At 37.3% G+C, this 19190-nt stretch overlaps 1 protein-coding gene across 1 annotated transcript in view; it reads right to left on the bottom strand.

The window, feature by feature from the left end:
* COL6A6 (collagen type VI alpha 6 chain) overlaps positions 1 to 19190 on the bottom strand; it is a 128137-nt gene that overhangs the window by 94373 nt on the left and 14574 nt on the right. Inside the window, exons 3-4 of the mRNA XM_051962343.1 lie at positions 4110 to 4697; positions 1595 to 2215 (exon numbers count right to left, since the gene is read on the bottom strand). Of these exons, the coding sequence (XP_051818303.1) occupies positions 1595 to 2215; positions 4110 to 4697 (1209 nt within the window). The remainder of the gene's footprint in view (positions 1 to 1594; positions 2216 to 4109; positions 4698 to 19190) is intronic.

Below are 19190 nucleotides of genomic sequence, written 5' to 3'. Positions count from 1 at the left end.
TTGGTCAGTTACCTTTGATGGTTGCCCATTATTCAGTATATGAAAGATTTTCCATGGCTTGGTATCAATCTACTTTTTTGGTCTTACTCTCTATTTCTATACATTAAGCAGTTAAGAAAACCTTGCCAAAAAAAGAAAGAAAGAAAGAAAAACTTGCCAAAAATGCCCTCCCATTTCCTACCTTTGTGTCTTGAACTAATCTTTCTCTCCATTGGAGTCACTTTTCTCCTTCACCATCTATCCAGTTCCCCATCAGCTAACTACTATCTACCCTTCAAGGACCATTTCAAATTTCATATATTCTATGAAATCGTTTGTGATCTCCCCAAGTTTTCTTCCTTCTCTGAATTATTCTAACATTGTACTACTCCTAGTTGTGCTTTCACATTATACCTTGTATTAGAGAGAGAGTGTAGAATAAGAGGACTGGCCTTGGCATTGCCAACACTTCTTAGAACCCTTAACTTTCTTCAAAGTTCAGTTCAAGGGTCATCTTATTCATTCCCCTATCCTGATCCCCCTCCAGCTGCTTTAAAGTTACCTGATATTGTTTTGTATATCCTAATATTTGGGATGGTTTTTCCCTTAGAGAAAGTCAATTTCTGAAGTGCAAGAACTAAAACACCTTTTGTTTTTATGTTGCCAGTACCTCGGACAGTGCCTCTTTCGGGAGGAACTTAATTCTGGCTTGCTGACTGACTGAATTCATATTCATTGGCCAAATGAATATTGAATAACTTGTTAATATATTGAATCAAGTGAAAATTGTGGCTGAGCCTCTGTGTGTATATACAGATACTGCTTTCCCATTCCTGTCCTCTCTCTCACCTATCCCAAATATTTCTGTTATACCTGCTATATTTACTAGCTATTTTTCAATCTTCTGAAACACATACAATAAACAAAACAACAGGATAAAAAGCTAACAATATTGGTTCTTCCCTTCAAGTTGACTTCACTCTTCCCAAATAAACCAGCTTATTAATTATTAATTAGCTTATTAATTAGCAGATGGGAATGTAGAAAGAAAGAAAAAAAGGAAAGAGAGAAGTAACAAGATAAAATAGGAGGAACTGGAGAGGCAGAGAAGAAAGATGAGAAAGAGGAAAAAAAAGCAAAGGATGGTCAGAAGGGATAATGGAGGAAGATATTTTGGAAGAGTCTGCATCCTCTTGGAGATTGGAAAACCCATTTACGCTTTTTTTTAAAAAAAGATGTAATTCTGGTATAACTAGATGATGCAATGATTAGAAAACTAGATCTGGAATCAAGCCCACTCAAGTTCAAATCCATCCTCAGATACTTCCTAGACAAGTCATTTAATGTCTGTCTCACTTTCCTCATCTGGAAAATAGGGATAATAAGAGCACCTGTCTCCTAGAGTCAAATGACATAATGATTGTAAACATCTCATCACAATTTCTGGCACAGATTAGGTACCTAATAAATGCTTCTTTCTTTCTGCTGCTTCCTTTCTCTTCCTCCACCTCAACTGTTGGTTATACTTTTCCCTCAGGTAGTTTTTACTTATCTCAGATGAGTGAAAATAAGCCTTATAGAAAGATTTAAATTGGGATGAGGAAAATATAATTACCAGATTTGAGGTGTTCTGTCCGTTCTGACCGGACGGATACCTCGTACTGTATTTCATTCCTGAGTTTCTTCTGAAATGTCTGATTATGGGCTGCCAAGTCTGAAAATGTTTTCAGTTTGGAAATATACTTTTCTGGAGGGTAGGATGAGATTTGCTCTAACTGGGTATAATTTGAACCTTCCAGGCCCACAGTGAACACAGTCACGCCTTCCCGCCGAAGGTCAAGTGCAGCTACAGAAACGTTATCTTCTGATGGTCTGTGAGTGACTAGAACGGCTATTTGGGGGACCCCCTGCATCTTCCGGCTGCCTCTGTGGACATTGAAGACCTCTTTCCTGAGCTTTGTGATGGCGGCTCCAGCACGGGCTCTCCCAGCTCTGGGAGATAGGTTCTTTATCTCTTGCAGAATCTCTGACTTGTTGATCCCAGTGCCCAGGTTATGAATCACCTTTGTCTCATTACTGTAGGTCACTAGGCCAATCCTCATACAGCTCTCTTTCACATCAAAGGAGGACACGCTCTCTTCTAGGAAACTTTTAAGATACTCCAAATTTTCCTTGGTGCCATTGACATAGTCGTCCAGGAGAAATACGACGTCAGCCACAGAAGTGCCATGACAAACTTAGGTGGAGGAAAAAAAGAGAGGAGATTATTCACTTGATTGACTATTTCACATCGAAACTTACCATCACTTAGTTTTATTTTTAAGTCTTTGTTTTATATCAAACATTGCTGATGGAGGGAAGGGAAGAGCAAGCAAACCGTGTCAAGAATTAAACCCCTAACATTAAAGTTTGTTTTAAGAGAGAAGGAAAAGAAATCTAATGTTAATGAATGCTTAGTGGCTTTTAGAGAGATTGTTATCATAAAAGCACTCATTAGCATCACCAAGAAATAATCAATGGCTGCTTTCATTCCAATGGATTTACTAAGAAGTAATGAATGATGCCTGGAATTTTATTTCCTTTGGAAACATTTGTTTTGAGCAATAGGTTTATCCCTTCTTCCCTCCCCCCTCATGCACTTACTTACAAAGTGCTTAGAAAAATAATCAGCTCTTAGAGCCATACTAATGATGTGGGAGGGGGGATTCAAGAGTAGTCAGAGTAGCAGATGATCCATAAATACATACTTCTGAAATGCATAGATTTCTCTGGTAACATTTGCCATCTTACTCAGAAAGGGTGTCCACTAAGAAAAATAAGATGAACTAGTTATATGGCAAGATTGAGAGATGACTAATCAAGAACCAATGGTTATTTCTTATACTCCATTATATTTTCACTGTGTTGAGAAATCCAAGGAAGATACCCAACATATTGTTCCAATTTATGGACAATATGGCCAAGAGTTATACCAGATAAGTAGGTGTGGATGAGTTAAGATCTGTTATCAATGGAAAGAATATGACTTCAAAAAGATCATAGCTCTCCGAGTACTTCAATAATTATGTTTTACTTTATATTAAAATTAGATATCACTACATTGAATTCATCACATTTCTGAACATTAGGGAGGTGATGCAGCAGTACTGATCGAGAGCTAGGAGGGGACCTTTCTGATCCATCTGTTCCAACCCCCTCATTAACTGAGGTGGAAACTGAGACTCAGAAAAGTTAAGTGATTGGCCAAAATATTAGCAAATGTCAGCAGCAGGATTTGAACTTGAGTCTTCCAAGATCAAAGCCATTACTCTCTTTTCACTATACTATGTTTATCTTATCATAAGAGTCCATTGGGAAGAAGAAATTTTGCTTAGCTGGAAATCCGTTTCCTTCTCTGTAAAAGGAGGAAGTTGGGCTAGACAGTCTTTAAGGTCATTTCCAAACTATCTAGAAACAATTTTCTTCTAAAAGAGCACAAAGCAGACCATCCAGACCACCTAGAAAAGTCAGGAGCTGAGGGAAGGCCGTCCTCACATCATGAGTTCTTAATGGGCTATTATCATTTGCTTGATTTAAGATCATCTTGGTTAGGTGACTATGACTGCCAACCCAATGCCTTGTTTTTATGAAATCAGAGAGATCATACAGAGTTCTTTCCTGAACTTTCATGAACATTTGATTATGACTCCATCACTGTTCTCTAGGAGTTCACAGCTTCCATGGAGTGTCAGCCAGGAGATACAGTGTTAAGAGTTCTTGACACAGAGGCAGAAAGGCATGAGTTCTAACCCTACCTCAGAAACTTACTGGCTATGTGACATTGGGCAAATTACCTAACATAGCTTGGTCTCCATTGTTTCATCTGTAACATAAAGGCAGTGATATTATCTACCTCTCAGAAAGCTGGGAGGATCTGAGATAATATATGTACAATGCTTAGCAAACATTATTAAAATACTCTGTAAATGTTAGCTACAGTATGATGATAGAGAAGAAGGAGAAGGAGAGGGAGGGAGTGGGAAGGAGAAAAAGGGAAGAAGGAAGGGAAAGGAAAATGGAAAGGAAGGGAGAAGAAAAGGGAAAAAGGGAGTTATGGAGGGAACAGGAAGAAGAGGAAGGGGAGTTCTCACCTTCCACATCAGCATCATCTGCTTCCTTGTATTTTACCACCTCTTTAATGATACTGGTCATATTTGTGGAAAATGTACCCACATCTCTCACTGTTCTTAGGTTGTAATGAAATTTAGATGTGGCCATGGCTTTTAGGTTTTCTTCTGAAGCATTCTGCATCCCCAGTGAGATGATTTTCACCCCATCTGTCTGCAGAGCCTTGGCTGGCCCCGTCACATCATCCTCAGAGTGGGCTGAAGCCAGAACTACCAGAATCTGGGGAAACTGGCTCTTGTCTCTTCCACTGACTGGCCCAGAGAAGTAGGTCTTGTGGACTTTCTGGAGAGCATTGCCTATTCGCAAAGATCCCCCAATATTGGTGAAGTTCCTCTTGAGGTAATTCAATATGGCGCCCTTGGCCATGAAAGGGCTCAGCAGGAACTCCTGGTGTAGATCATCGCTATACTGGGCGAGGGCAATACGAAACTTGTTGGCTTCAATGGGCAGACTGTTGATTGTCTTGGTGATGAAGGTTCTCACAAAAGAGAACTTACTTGCTAGGTGATCAGAGCTATCCACCAGGAACACAACATCAGCAAACTCAGGACCTGTAGAAAAATAAATGTATAATAAAGACCTAGGATAACCAACAGATCACCACCAGCAAACCAACAATAACCAACCAAATATGGTATTATAGTAATACCATCAAAATTTATGAAGAGAAAAATTCCCTTTTCTCTTTCCTTTCTTTTCAGACACTGACAAGGAAATGAAATAAATGCCTTGAAATTAATTAAGTACTCCTTCTATAAAGGAGAACATGATCATTGAGGACCCAGTTGTAAGAAAAGAAAAAAGATGGGATTACTAGGTTTGAGTCACTTAACTTGTCTAAACCAAACTTTTCCCCTTTATGGGGTTGTTGTAGGGGGAAAAAAACCACTTTGTATATAACATGAATTTTTTAAAATTATAGATTGAATCTTTTAATCATCTCATTTGTATTGTGTCAATTTGGAGGTTATAAATTAATAAAAATGGAAATACTTAGAAGGCACAAATGCAATGAGGTTTGGGTGAATTTTTTTCTTTTTTAAAATAAATTCTCAGCAGATTGGCTAAGGTGACAGGAAAAAATAATGATGAATGTTGGAGGGGATGTGGGAAAACTGGGACACTGATGCATTGTTGGTGGAATTGTGAATGAATCCAATTATTCTGGAGAACAATCTGGAATTATGCCCAAAAAAATATCAAACTGCATACCCTTTGATCCAGCAGTGTTACTTCTGGACTTATATCCCAAAGAAATACTAAAAAAGGGAAAGGAACCTGTATGTGCCAAAATGTTTGTGGCAGCCCTGTTTGTAGTGGCTAGAAACTGGAAATTGATTGAATGCCCATCAATTGGAGAATGGCTGGGCAAATTGTGGTATATAAATGTTATGGAATATTATTGTTCTGTAAGAAATGACCAGCAGGATGATTTCAGAGAGGCTTGGAGAGACTTACGTGAACTGATGCTAAGTGAAATGAGCAGAACCAGGAGATCATTATATACTTCAACAACAATACTATATGAGGATGTATTCTGATGGAAGTGGATTTCTTTGACAAAGAGATCTAACTCAGTTTCAATTGATCAATGATGGACAGAAGCAGCTACACTCAAAGAAAGAACACTGGGAAATGAATGTGAACTATTTGCATTTTTGTTTTTCTTCCCAGGTTATTTTTACCTTCTGAATCCAATTCTCCCTGTGCAACAAGAGAACTGTTCGGCTCTGCATACATATATTGTATCTAGGATATACTGCAACATATTTAACATATATAGAACTGCTTGCCATCAAGGGGAGGGAGTGGAGGGAGGGAGGGAGGGGAAAAATTGGAACAGAAGTGAGTGCAAGGGATAATGTTGTAAAAAATTTACCCTGGCATGGGTTCTGTCAATAAAAAGTTATTATAAAGTAAAAAAATAAAAAAAAATATGAATTAAGGCAAAAATAAATAAATAAATAAATTCTCAGATCATTTTTACCTTGGCCAGAACAACTTGGATTTCATTAATAATATGAAGGCAAGGATACTGAGCTTCAAACTGGCTGGATTTTTTCTTTAAAATGAATTATAAAGTCTGGGATGAAAGCTTTCATTTTCTATCTTCTTTTAAACAGATATTGCTGTTTTGCATGACTGCTTATGTCTAATCTATGTCAAATTACTTGCCTTTCAAGGTTGGGAGAGAGGAGTAAGGGAGAGAATCTGGAACTCAAATTTTTTAAAAATGAATCTCAAATTTATTTTGTAAATGGAAAAATAAAATCTACAAATTTAAATAGTTATTGCAGAATAATATGATAATATCTGAATGGTTAATGGAACAAGTCTGTTGCTTAGCAACTTTGAGTTCTCAAACTGATGGACAGTGACTTGAAAGTTCTCAATGGATGGTATATCTTTAATAATTTTTTTTTACATAACAAAGTTACAGCTTGCTTATATTATATTAAGATGAATGTTTGTATGCTGCTAATGTTTATATGAGTAAATGTTAATCATCCATTTATCCTTCAGAAATACCTAGAATAGCTAGAATAGGTAATCCAACATGAGTTCCCTAATTTTATAAATGAGGAAACTGAGGCCGACACATTGAGACCTGACACAATTAAAGGCAGAATCAGGATTTGAACTCTGCTTTCCTAATGCTTCATCCATTTTTTCTTCCATTGCATCATTTTAGCTTTAACACATAAGTATAGCCAGAAAAAAAGAACCAATATCGCTTGAGTTTCAAACACAATACAAATTTGAGGTAGCTAATTTGCCCAATGAGTAGAATACTGGGCTTAAAAGTCAGAAAACTCCACCCTCAGACACTAGCTGTGCGAGTCTGGGCAACTTCCTTACTTCCCTAGTTTCAGTGTATTCATCTGTGGTAACAGTAACTTGTTCTCAGAGTTGTGAGGATCAAATGAGATAATATTTGTAAAGTGCTTTGTAAACCTTAAAAAGATAGTTATTATCATCAGTTTCAGATGGCCTCTAGAGGTCTCTTGGCTATCAAATACATCTTAATTGACTGAAATTGTGTTGGTAGGACTTAGGACAGTCACTGACCTCATTTCCCTTTTCTAAGGAAGCTTCAGGATCTAGAAGAAACTACTGTGGACTTGGAATAAGCAGAGATTCGAGTTCGAATTCTGCCTTTGTCACTTACTGGTTATTTGAGCACAGACAAGCTATTCAATCTCTTTGATGAAACAAAGCATCAAACTTGAATGGAAACAGGAGCCAATAAACTGTACATAAGGATCCCTGCATATTACCTTAGAAAACATTTTATTAACATTATGTGCATTTTGTTATATTTTAATGTATTTTGTGAAATATTTCTCCATTATGTTTTCCCCCCGAGACAATTGGGCTTGAGCGACTTGCCCAGGGTCACACCACCAGGCAGTATTAAGTGTCTGAGGTAAGATTTGAACTCAGGTCCTCCTGACTTCAGGGTTGGTACACTACCCACTGTACCACCTAGCTGTTCCCCTCCATTATGTTTTAATGTGGTGAAAGCTACCCTGGAAGTGTTGAGCTGTGTTTGGACACCTCCGTGTAGACAAGCATACGATTCAGGTTCTACAAGCATTTCCCCACCTCAGTCACAAACCACCATTAAGCTGAGGACAGTGGGTGGGGCCCTGCATAGAACCTGGAATCAGGAAGCGAGTTCAAATCCAAACTTAGACACTCACTGGCAGTGTAACCCCAAACAAGTCACTTCACCCTGTTTGCCTCAGTTTCCTCAGATGTAAAATAAGCTGGAGAAGGAAATAGCAACCACTTCAGTGCCTTTGCCGAGGAAGCCCCAAATCTGGTCACGAAGAGTTGGCTGTAACACAACCACAACTACAATAGCCACCAAGAACTGGCTTCCCTTTCTAGCCACTTTGGTTTTTTTTTTTTTTTTTAAAGCTTTTTCAGGTTTTTCTTAGCATACAACGAGGCAGAATGGGCAAGGTAGAAGACTTATGGGAGACTCTCCAAGGTCCCTTCCAGCTCCAAGATGATGATTTTAGCAAGTGGTTGTTTTAAGGGCTCTCATAAAAAAGAAAAACATTTCACTCCTTCTATCCCTCCCTCCCGATGGCTGTAAACCAAGCATCAGTGTCTCATGTAGCATTCCCTCCTTTTTATAGCATTCTGAGAATAGCATACTGCCTAAAATGTTTAATTCCTTGCCAAGATTACTTATCACACCCTCTAAATTTTATTCAATTGACTTGAGATTTGACAATCAGAAATGGAGGAAAGCCACCGGTAAAAGACAATGAATAATCACCGTTTGTACAGCCAAATGCCCCCAATAGGGGCCGTTTCCTGAATTCTGCTTTAGACCACAGGTGCACCTGGATGGGTTTGGGGGTTCGAGACATATTGATCGTGAAAGGGAAGAAAGCAGGATCAAACCAATTCCATCCAACACACCCCCCGCTTAAATGGGGCAGCTGCTGGGCCTTTAGTCAAAACAAACTCGAGGCAAAGAGATAAAAAGTGTTTTTGATCATGATAGGCCAGAAAAATGACCTAATGCTAACAGTGAACTTTCATAGAAATTTCCCCAGAGGTCCCATCGGAGTCTTATCTGAGGCAAAAGATGGCCTTCATCGTCACTCTGGAAAAGGGTCAGCTGCAAGCTGTGGCAGTTACGCTGTTAATGTTAAAAAATGGATAAAGTGAAACCGACAACAGCCCCATCCCAAACCAGAAACTCTTGAGGTTCAATTAATTTTAACAATAAGATTAAAGAGAAAAAAAGAAAAAAAAACAAATGTGTCATTACCAACATTCTGGGTCACAGACTGTGCTCGGACACAAGTTATGATGAGGAAGATAAACAGGAACATGTTTCTAAGGTGAGCTCAGCACTCCCACTTTAATTTTGAAAAGCCTAAAATAAAAACATAAGAAAACAAATGACCACAGTTGTCTCACCATTCCAAGGATATCCTGAAATTTATAAAATAGCTTTTTAAACTCCAGGATTAAATTTTATCTACCCATCCCCATATATGTGGCAAAGCCATGGCATATTTGAGTTCTGCACAAATAAATTTTTCTTAAAGAATATGTTCATACTAATATGGAAATGTTTTACATGTTTGCATATGTATAACCTACATCTGATTGCTTCCCATCTCAGGGAGGAAGGAGGGAGGGAAGGGAGAATTTGAAACTCAAAATTAAAGAAAAAGTTAAAAATTGTGTAAAGATGTAATTGGGGGAAAATAAAATATAATAAATTCTAAAAAAGAATATATTTATAAAGGGAAAAAGCATAAGCTTTTTTAAACATTTATTTTATTATAGCTTTTTATTTATAAAACATATGCATGGGTAATTTTTCAATACTGACCCTTGCAAAACCTTCTGTTCCAATTTTTCCCCTCCTTCCCCTCACCCCCTCCCTAGATAGCTGGCAGTCCCATACATGTTAAATATGTTAAAATATATGTTAAATCCGATGTATGTATATATATTTATACAGTTATCTTGCTGCACAAGAAAAAAATCAGATCTAGAAAGAAAAAACTGAGAAAAAACAAAAATGCAAGCAAACTATAATGGAAAGGGTGAAAATGCTAAGGCATAAGCTTTTTAAGGAAAAAAAAATTCAGAAGCAGGAATACAAGGAGAGAATCAAATATTTTTAATAGAGATTTGTGGATGATCACTAATATTTGATTCAAATCAACCCTTTTCTATCCACTTAGCACTGGATTTTAAAGGGCAGTATGAGCTGGCTAAGGAAAGGAAGAAAAATCAATCCAACTTCTGCTTAATCATATTTCTTATGAACTGAGGCAAGCCATAAGGTATTTATTTTCCTCTTTCTGCTTTTGTCATGGGGAGAGGCCTTGGTCAAGGAAACAATAGGGTCAAAGGCCATCACCTCTCAGAAGTTAGACAGCATGAGTTAAATAGCAGTCAACTCGAAAGTAAGATTAAAGGATGGCTTTTAAAAACCAAAAAGCAAATATGTAATGATTTCATTTTCAATTTATTTTCTAGCTCTCAAGGATGAGAGGAAAACCCGTGTTTATATCCTGGAAGTTTTTCCTAAGACAAGTTTAGAGGTGAGATTTATGTTAAGTTGGTCTCAGAGTCTATAATACTTATATTAATTTAGAGTTTATATTAGAGTTTATAATAGCTAAAAGTTTAGCAGGGAAGGAAACAAATAATCAAAATTTATTAAGTGTTCCCATGTTTCGGGCACATAACTAACACTAGGGTAAATAATTATATTTCTTTAAAACTTGTTCTAAATTATTTTAACAGTAATTTGAGATAAACCATTATTATTTATTTTAATTACAGTTATCCCTTCCATATTGCAAAGGTCAGATCTTCACCATCTGGAAAATCTGTTTAAAGTTTTTTGGCCTTCATAGTGGAAAAAGCATCTGAATTATTACAATGTTAAAAGATAAAATATGTTGATGTTGTACTATACTTTATATATCTTTTATGATTTCTGAGTTTCTAAACTTTTTCTGTATCATCTGTTGGCCTTGGTGAGTCATCTGTAGTTTCTGCAAAACTCCCCTAAACTCCCATTTAATTTCTTATGCTGACCTGCGATATATTGAGATTACAATGGGGAAAGTTGCAACATAAAAGGGCTAATTGCAAAAATCTATTTTTATACACTAGCACAAATGATAAAGAATTATGGGCAAACTTGTACTTTTAGTAGTACATGGCTATAAGAAACTCAGATTGCGCACCATCATTTTATGTGGCTCTATTTCCTCAGGTTGCCAACAATATCTATGAAGAAAGAATCTTCTGAGGGGTAAACATGGCAAACCTGTAAAGGCACACTAAATGTCATAATAAATATGGAACAAAAACAATGTTTCAGGGGAAAAACACATTCTAAAATAGGTTGTTTCTAACTGGTTCAAACCAACAATTTTGATCAGTTCTAGTAGCCGAGACTGCTTCACTGGTTTTGTCTTGTGCATAACCAGTTCCAACAGATTTATAATACTTGAGTTGGTTCTGGTCAGTTCTAATAGGTATTGACCAATTTGGGCCATCTCAAAGTTCTGACTAGTTTCAACCTGGTCAGACCAGTTCTCTTCAACTTCAAGTGGTTAATATGCTTTTTGATAGCTTAAATAAGTTCTTGCTAATTCTAAGCAAGTGTAGAACATACTTCTGGGAGCAGGAGAGTTTGCTAGCCTCCTTTACATGAGCCACCTGTTAATTGTTGATATGGAAAAATGTAGAACTGAGCACAATGATCCACTATCCAGGTTTTTAAATCTCCATAAAATGTGTCTAATGATTACAATGATTATTGATTTGTCCTAAAATAAGTATTTTAATTATAAAAATTTAAATAAACATTCACGTGCCAATTCAACAAAGATTACTATGAGGAAGAACAGATTGTCACAAAAAGCAAACAAAAATCTATAGGGGAAGATAGGTCTTAAATTATTTCCATTCTTTGTTTTCCCAATCATCTTTTTAAAGGATTTTATAGTGAAATGGGAAAAGGAAAATCCACTTTTAGCACATACACTAAGCCACATGCCGCTGAGAATAGGTACAATCTAGAAGCAGTAACAGTAGCAAAGTATCTGGGACTCTGGATGAAAAGGCAAGAAGAACAGATTTCAAATGCCCCCTCAGATTCTTTCTAGCTATATGAAAACAGGAAACTCCTTTAATCTCTGTATCTCAGTTTACTGTAAAGTGAGAGGGTTATATTAAGTGATCATTAAGGTCTCTTGCAGCCCTAAATGTATGCAATTATGAAGGAAGAAATCCACAGGAGGCAAATTCTAAATAAGGAGCCTGCACACAACCAGAAGAGGGCTAGCAACAGAGCCAGACAAGCTGAGGTTGAATCTTCTACTCTACTAGTGGGATACAGGAGTCTGGAAAACCCAAGTTCAAATCCTGCCTCAGACACACACTACCTCTATGAATCCTCCTAGGAAGCATTAAATGTCTGAGGCTAGTTTTGAACTCAGATCCTTCTGATTTCAGTGCTGAGGCTCGATTCCGTGAGCCATCTAGCTGCCCCAACTTTTTTCTACCTTAGTTTCTTTACTTGTCAAATGGGGATCATAATAATGCTTTGTCCCTATGGTTGTTGTGAGGATCAGATCAGATATTATTTTTTAAAGCATTTAGCAGTTAATAAATGTTTGTTCCTTTCTCTTCCTTAGTATCTGTCACTTTGACAAATCTGTCAAATTTCATTCATGTCAACAATCATTCAGATTATTATTACAGTTTTAAATCATTTAATCTTCACAACAACTCTGAGGAAGTGCTATTATTGTCCCCATTTTACAAGTGAGGAAACTGAGGCAGAAAGTGATAATATGTCTTGTCCAGGATTACACAGCTAGTAAGTATCTAAACTTTATTTGAACTTTAGTGACTTAAACTTCTCCTAAGTAGAGACTCATCTTGTAATACTGGTATTCTTCTGGGGATGTTAGATGACTGTAACTCAAAGAATATTTTGGTTTTTGAAAAAATTAAAATGAAGGATTACCCAAAGGGGCCATTAGGGCCAATGGCTGATGTGAATAGACTGTAACAGACATAGAACAAAGGAACAGGGTTAGGGTGAGAGTAAAGAAATACATGAGAAAAAAGACTCTGGGAAGTTCACAGAGAGATAAGAATGAGGGATGAATGATGGAAGGCTCACTAGTGGTCTTGTGTCATGGGGAGGGTCCAAGCAAGGTCCCCAGATCATTGAGTGGAGGGAGATTTATGAGAAGCCACATGGATAAGGACCTAAGATAAGGAGGAGGTAAGGATGGGCTGCTATCTTTTAGTTGAAGGGAATCCCCATATAAAGGGAATCACAAGCCCGTTAGAGCCCCATAATCACGAAAGCATAGATATGGCTGATCTTCCAGGAATGCAGCATTTTGCACAAGTAGGAACTTATAAAATGTTTTACGATCAACACTCAAGCAACTTAAAAAAAAAAAACAATCTGATAATTTGAGAACATGAAGGGAAACTCCACGAGACACGCATTGCATGTAATCAAATGAAAAAGTCCATGTAACAATTAATCTTAATGGAGTAACAGTGGTGTTAATTGTGGCTCATTTTAGGAACACGCTTTCAAAGGTAGGGTTCTTTGCACTTTGTAATTTACAGTCCTCTTTTCACTCTTAGTTGGGCGAGTCAAGGCCAATAAATCTTTTTTTGATGTGAATGACTATAAAATAGTTTTTTATTTGAATCACTATAAACTGTCTGCCTAGAAGGCTGCCTGTTTCTATTTAAAACACACACACACACACACACACACACACTCACAGCTGCAAAACTGGCCCCAGCTCCAAGCAGCTGGCCTCTTACCCAGAATTTTTTGAACTTGTACAACCGATCACTTGAGGCCAGCAAGCCACAGTGGGATTGAGAAGGTTTCTGCCTTGACAAACTCCTCGTGCCAAATCCCTGCCTTGAAAGGGTATCAAAAGCACAAACAGGATGCGAGAGAGCTTTCAGGGGATTTAGGACAATTAATTCACACACAGACCACATCGAGCTAGAAGCAGCAGAGGGGAGGAAAGACGAGAGAGACTGGGCTCACTTTTCATCTCCCACCCTTATTGGGTGGTGCCCCTGGGTGGGCATCTCTGGACGTCGGTGAAATGCTGCAGATTCTACCTATCCTGTATTCCAGAGCCAGTGTGAGGAAAACATTTGGAAATATTACAGAGTTATAAAAATGGGAGCTGTCATACTCCCAAGAATTAATGACACTTTTAATTTAAAACTTCAATTCTTATGTTTTACATGATTGTACATGAATGGTCTTTATCAGATTGTCTACTGTCCCAGGGATGTGGGAGGAAAGGGAGGGAGGAACAGAATTTACAACTCAAAACTTAAGGAAAAAACCATTACAAATGATAAAAATTATTTTCACATGTAATTGGGGAAAATACTATATTAAAAAACTCCTCAATTCCTGTGGTCACTACAGAATATCATTAGATAAAGATTTGATATCATATGTTTTGAGTTCAATTGTTTTCTTTGTCTCAAGGAAGGAGTCAGTTGGCAGATAGGTGGGAAATTCTTTCTATGGAAAGACACAAATAAAACATTTTTTAAAGAAGCCTCAACAATACTGCTTTGGTGGTAATTGGGTGTGGTGAAAAAGGTGTGAGTTCCAGCTCTGTCAATTAGTGACTTTGAACAAGTATTTTTCATCTTTTTGACCCCCAGTTTTCACAAATGTAAAATAATATAGTGATGATGATGATGATGATGATAACACAACAGTACTTTAAGGTTTCCAAAATTCTTTAAAGACATCTGATTTTTTTTCTCATAACTATCCTGGGAGGTAGATGCTATTATCATCCCCATTTTACAGATGAAGAAACTGAGGCAGCAGAGGTTAGAATTACTATGAGGATCAAATGAGATACCATGACCTTTCATGACCCGATTTGGGATTTTCTTGGCAAAGGTAATGCAATGATTTGCCATTTCTTTCTCCGGAATACCAGGTTAAGAAAGATCTGTGGCATCCTAAGTAGTTATATCATGCCACCAACTCCACCTCTTCCCCTATGGACTATGCACCTGGAACCATCTTGGGTTCTAAAAACTTTTGTCTGAGATAGTCCAGATCCACACTTGTATCTCACTTCTTTACTTCATCTCTTAACCAACTTGAGTAAAAACTCAAGAACCTACTCTTTCCTCTGTTCTCGGCTCTTCTCTCTGTCTCCTTCCATTAGGAGGTAAGCTCTTTGTGGGCAGGGACTGACTTGCTTTTAGTTGCTTAACACAGAACCTGGTATGCAATAAGTGATTAAGGTTTGCTCAATCTTTCTACGTGTATACACACACAGATTGGTTACAAGGAGATTGATGTGGGAGTATGATTGACTGGACAAAATCACATTTTTGGAGTTCTCAGACATGCTGACATAGATGGGATAGCGATAGTTGTCATCTCAGATGGCATATGTGATCACAAAAGGCTCTTAGCATTGGAGATGATGCCTTCATATTGGTGAGGTTTTTTAGGGCAGAGACAGTACAATGAAAATACACAACTGTGGAGTCAGAGGATCCGAGTTTTAATACTGGCTTTGTTACTTACTACCCATGTAGCCTGTGGAAAGTGATTTAGACTCCTTGGGCTTCAGTTTCCCCATCCACAAAATTACTCGATGAGGAGGGGTCCCTCTCAGCTTTAACTCTATGATCTTATGACTAAGTCATATTTTATTTCTATATTGTATTCTTCAACAGCATCTCCTCACCTTTGGAGAGTTAAATTGTATTCTCGCCTTTTTCAATAATATTTTTGTATCCGTCAGGTGATATTTGAATTGGAAACCCTAAAGATAAATCTGTAGGGAACAAAATAGTGTGTGGTCCATTCCTAACTCTACATAAAGAGACATTTGGATACCAAGAGTGTGAGCTCTCTTTTTAACATCTCAGGAAACAGACTTGGAAATATATTCAATGCTTTTTAATTACCATCTTGGGCATATTCTTTTTCAAATACAAGTATCCCATTTGGCAGTCTTTTTGTAGCTTATATTTTCAATTTTGTTTGTCTTTCAAAGAAAAAGATCTAGTTTCCCTATCAGTACAGCATTCTAAGGATCAGCTATTTTTTTTTAAAAAAGATTTTATTTTCCCTCAATTACATGTCAAAATAATTTTTAACTTTTTGAAAAGGTTTTTCAAAAGTTCTTTAAAGACATATTTTGAAGTATGCTTCCCATAAACAGCAATCTAATATAGTATATACATGTGTAATCTGGTAAAACATTTTTATATTAATAATTCTGTACAAGAAGACTCAAACAATCAAAAAAAGAAAAAGAAAGAAGGAGGAGGAAAGAGAAGAAGAGAAGAAGAAAGGGAGGAAAGAGAAGAAGAGAGGAAGGAAGAAGGAGAAGAAGGAAGAGAGGAAAGAGAGGAGGAGAGGAAGGAAGGGAGGAAAGAGAGGAGGAGAGGAAGGAAGGGAGAAAAGAGAAGAGAAGAAGAAGGAGGGAGGGAAATGAACATGCTTCAGTCTATATACAGACTATTAGTTCTTTCTCTGGAGGCAGATAGCATGCTTCATCATGAATCCTTTGGAATTGTCTTTATTTTAAGGATCAACTTTCAATCACGCTTTCACTAGAACCTGTAACCCAGAAGACTCCTCTTACAAGGCTTATTTGTACACACATACTTGGATGGTGATTTCCTCCTTGTCGGATCTAATCTTATTTCAGCTTTTATTGTTTGCAGTTTTCTGGATTATTTAGTTCTTGGCTTTTTACACTAGTGCTGACTTATAATAATATCCAGACTTAGTCATTCAGTAAAAATTTACTAAGGACCCACTTTGTGCCACGCACCCTGCAACCGAGCTCTGGAAATACAAAAAAAGCAAAAGACAGTCTTGAGGTGTTTTTGTTGTTTAGTTTGATTCTTTGTGACCCCATTTGGCATTTTCTTGGAGTAGTTTACAATTTCCTTCTCCAGCTCATTTTATAGATGAGGAAACTGAGGCAAACAAGGTGAAGTGATTTTCCTTGTGCCAAAAAGCTAGGACGTGTCTGAGGCCAGATTTGAATTTTCGTGACTCCAGGTGTGACTTGGGTGTTCCCTTCACTGCTTTCACCACACCACCCAGCTGCCCCAGCTTCCTGACAGGGAATCAAACTCCCGTCATTGCCGCAATCTATTAGTGCCCTGCCATGGGGCAGGGAGCATTGGCTCTATTCTAGAACAGGAAGAAAGAGACAAGGTAGATGAAGTCTAGAAAGAGGCTAAATGTCTGAACATCCAATATGGGAAGCTGGTGATGTGCTCAGCTGGACTCTAGCAGAGCACAAAACACAATATAAATTTATGACTTATGTTACCAGATTCATAACCCAAGGGTATATTATGCCTTCTAATGCATTCATGTTGTTACATCCATCCTAGGTTAGAACGAATCCCTAATGCACAGAACCCAAGAAATTAATGGGCAGTTAGATGGTATAAAGTAGATAGAGTATCAGGCCTGGAGTTAGGAAGACTTGAGTTCAAATCCAGCCTTAAACACTTATTAGTTGTGTGATCCTGGGCAAGTCATTCACCCTATTTACCTCAGTTTCCTCATCTATAAAATGAGCTGAAGAAAGTGAAAAACCACTCCAGTATCTTTACCAAGAAAGCCCAAATGATGTCACAAAAGATCAGAGTTGCTGGAAACAATTGAACAACAAATGAAATTAATGCATTAGGAACAGTGTGTCTTGATGGAGACTTGAGTGTAAACTGTCTGAAGGAAGTAACTTCTCTCATTTTCATTTATTCTTCTCTAGCACCTAGCCTAGTATCTAGCATATGGTAATTACTTACTGAAGGCTGTTGAACTTAATTACTATTAAATATTTTTAAAATATATTTTTATTTTTCCCCAGTTGCATTTAAAAACAATTTTTATATTTGTTTTTAAAACTTTGAGTTCTAGATTCTCTCTCTTATCCCTACCCACAATTCCCATTAAGAAAGCACATGTGAAATTATAAAAAATATTTCCATAAAAGTCATGTTGTGGAAGAAAATATAGACCTTACCCCCAAAAAAACCCCTCAAAAATAAAGTAAAAATACTACTAAAGATTTTAATGAGCTACCATTTGACACAATCCTCTGTGTCTCAGAAATGAACCGTCAGCTCTGAATTAATGCTAATGACTCTGGTGCTGTCCTTCTGGCCTCTGGAGGATCCCTGACTTGATAATCTCCCTGGAATTAAAATTTAAGTCTAATTGGACAAATGGGTAGACTGGTTTACCAGCCCCAACTAAGATAGGTAGCTAAACAGTAGGGCAGCTAGGTGGCGCCACAATGCCTAGAATACTGGGACTGAAATCAGTACAACTCATTTTCATGAGTTCAGATCCAGCCTCAGACACTTCCTAGCTTTGTGCCATTGGGCAAATCGCTTTACTCCATTTGCCTCACTTTCCTCATCTGTAAAATGGAGATAACTTCTTCAACTATATAGAGTTTTTGTAATAGATGAGCTCAAATGACATCATGCATATTAAATTCTTTTAAAATTAGAAATAAAAGAAATACAGAAATTCAAAGTATATATATCTATTTCAGGCAGGGCAGTGAATGAACAGAGGCATCAAGGGCCTCTTGAACAAGATGGGACCATTATTTTAGTGGGCACAAGAAAAGTAAAAACCAGATAAAACCAGCAAAGATTCAAAAAATAAACAATTATTTTATTATCTGATATCATCTTCTTTTGTATTTTAGGGATAAGTGCCAATTATCAGTCAAACAGGAAAGTTGGAAGTTTTCAGTAAAATTTAGCAGAATGCAGACCCAATTTCAGCAGCTGTTCATCAGATGAAATATCTATATGTATCAGGAATTTAATTAAAAAGGCAGAGATCCAAGTATGTGATCATTGTTTGAGAAAAGTTGCATTTCATGATGTTACTCATATCCAACAGAACAGAGAAAATTCATAATTACATCCTATTTTCTTTCCCAATTTAATCAGCACTTGCTTATCTCAAGTGATCTTTCTTATGTTCTGGGGGAGAACAGTTTCAAATGGTTAACCCCCTCACATAAAGATTATATCCAACAGCTGCTCACATCTAAAGATCCAAGGTAAAATCGCAACAGCAAATAAGTCAAATCATTCCAATTGATCTCCCTAGTGTCTGGGTTGTTGATACTAAATACAATCTGATAAGAGTAGTGATGTGCACTCAAGAAAGACCCAACAAGTGAAGAAAGATCACAGGTATCTTAGCAGAAAATCAAAGGATGACCTGAACAGTAAATAAATGGCTGCCATCTTCAGTCCCAGTTATAATGGTAGCTCATTGACTGTCAGGATTTGAAATCCATTTCCAGTACACAGAAATTTAAAAATTTTGAGCATAGGAATAAGGTTTTTATCAGCTACAACTATCCAAACATGGAATGAAACTACCTCCAAAGACCGTCTTCCCCCCCGCCCCAAGATTCTTTAAGGGAAAGTTATGAATTTCT

The sequence above is a fragment of the Antechinus flavipes genome, chromosome 5 (genome assembly GCF_016432865.1).
Source record: "Antechinus flavipes isolate AdamAnt ecotype Samford, QLD, Australia chromosome 5, AdamAnt_v2, whole genome shotgun sequence".
NCBI classification, from domain to species: Eukaryota; Metazoa; Chordata; class Mammalia; order Dasyuromorphia; family Dasyuridae; genus Antechinus; species Antechinus flavipes.
Note: the sequence above shows the minus strand (reverse complement) of the source record. Positions and strands in the feature narration are given on the sequence as shown.